At 34.8% G+C, this 873-nt stretch overlaps 1 protein-coding gene across 1 annotated transcript in view; it reads right to left on the reverse strand.

Moving 5' to 3' along the window:
- Window positions 1–279: 279 nt before the first annotated feature.
- LOC109589417 (uncharacterized) overlaps window positions 280–873 on the reverse strand; it is a gene marked incomplete at its 3' end in the record, with an annotated part of 8,705 nt that continues 8,111 nt past the window's right edge. Inside the window, exon 7 of the mRNA XM_020005509.1 lies at window positions 280–400. Within this exon, the coding sequence (XP_019861068.1) occupies window positions 280–400 (121 nt within the window). The remainder of the gene's footprint in view (window positions 401–873) is intronic.

The following is an 873-nucleotide window of genomic DNA, read 5'->3' on the forward strand; positions in this document are numbered from 1 at the left end:
CTATGAATATACTTAGCACGCATATCCTCTATTTTGGCCACATTGATAAAGTTACATTTTCGCTAACATGACCTCTTCTATTGGTCCTAGCATAGTTAATACGTACATAAATTTATTGTCCAAGTATAAAAGTGTTTTAAAGACAGACTATCCATGAATGATTGTCCTTTACATGGATATTTATGGTCCTGTCGGGTCCGCATCAGTCCGTCCGTCCGTCCGTCCTTTTTCGGGCGGGGCGGGGCGGGTCCGTCCGTCCGTCCGCTTTTGAGACCCTACCCAAAAGGGTAGACCGTGTGCGTCCTGACTCTCCGTCTTTCGCGAGGGTCAGGCCCCGCCTGACTAGACCAGGGCCAACTGAACCACCTACCAATGTGTTCTGGAAATCAGTCAATCCAGTCTACATAGAAAAAATACAAAAATAATTAGAAACTATATGGCAGCTAAATTAACAAAAAATGCAATCTAGGCTGTTAGCTCTTTAAATTAAATGTTTCACAGGAAGTTGTAATTTTTTTAACACCTTGTTCACACCTTGAGGTGTGAACAAGAACAGGAAATAAACAATTTTTTGTGTGTGATTATTTTTTTAAATTGACACATTACAAAGCTCTGATGTACATAGTCATTTCTAGCAAGTGTACCAAAAATTATAACAATTAAATTCTTTTTTCTAAATAATAATAATGCAAAGTATTAAAAGCAACATCATAGCAATAACATAGGAAAATAAAAATAGAAGGAACACAATAATAATTAGCATAAATAATAATAATTATTATTATTATTAATAAAATCAAATATTTGTGTTGCATGAATAAGAAAAAGTGTACATATAAAAAAAGACATTAATTTCATTTGTGTTCTTCCTTC

The sequence above is a fragment of the Amphimedon queenslandica genome, unplaced genomic scaffold (genome assembly GCF_000090795.2).
Source record: "Amphimedon queenslandica unplaced genomic scaffold, v1.1 AMPQUscaffold_11343, whole genome shotgun sequence".
NCBI classification, from domain to species: domain Eukaryota; kingdom Metazoa; phylum Porifera; class Demospongiae; order Haplosclerida; family Niphatidae; genus Amphimedon; species Amphimedon queenslandica.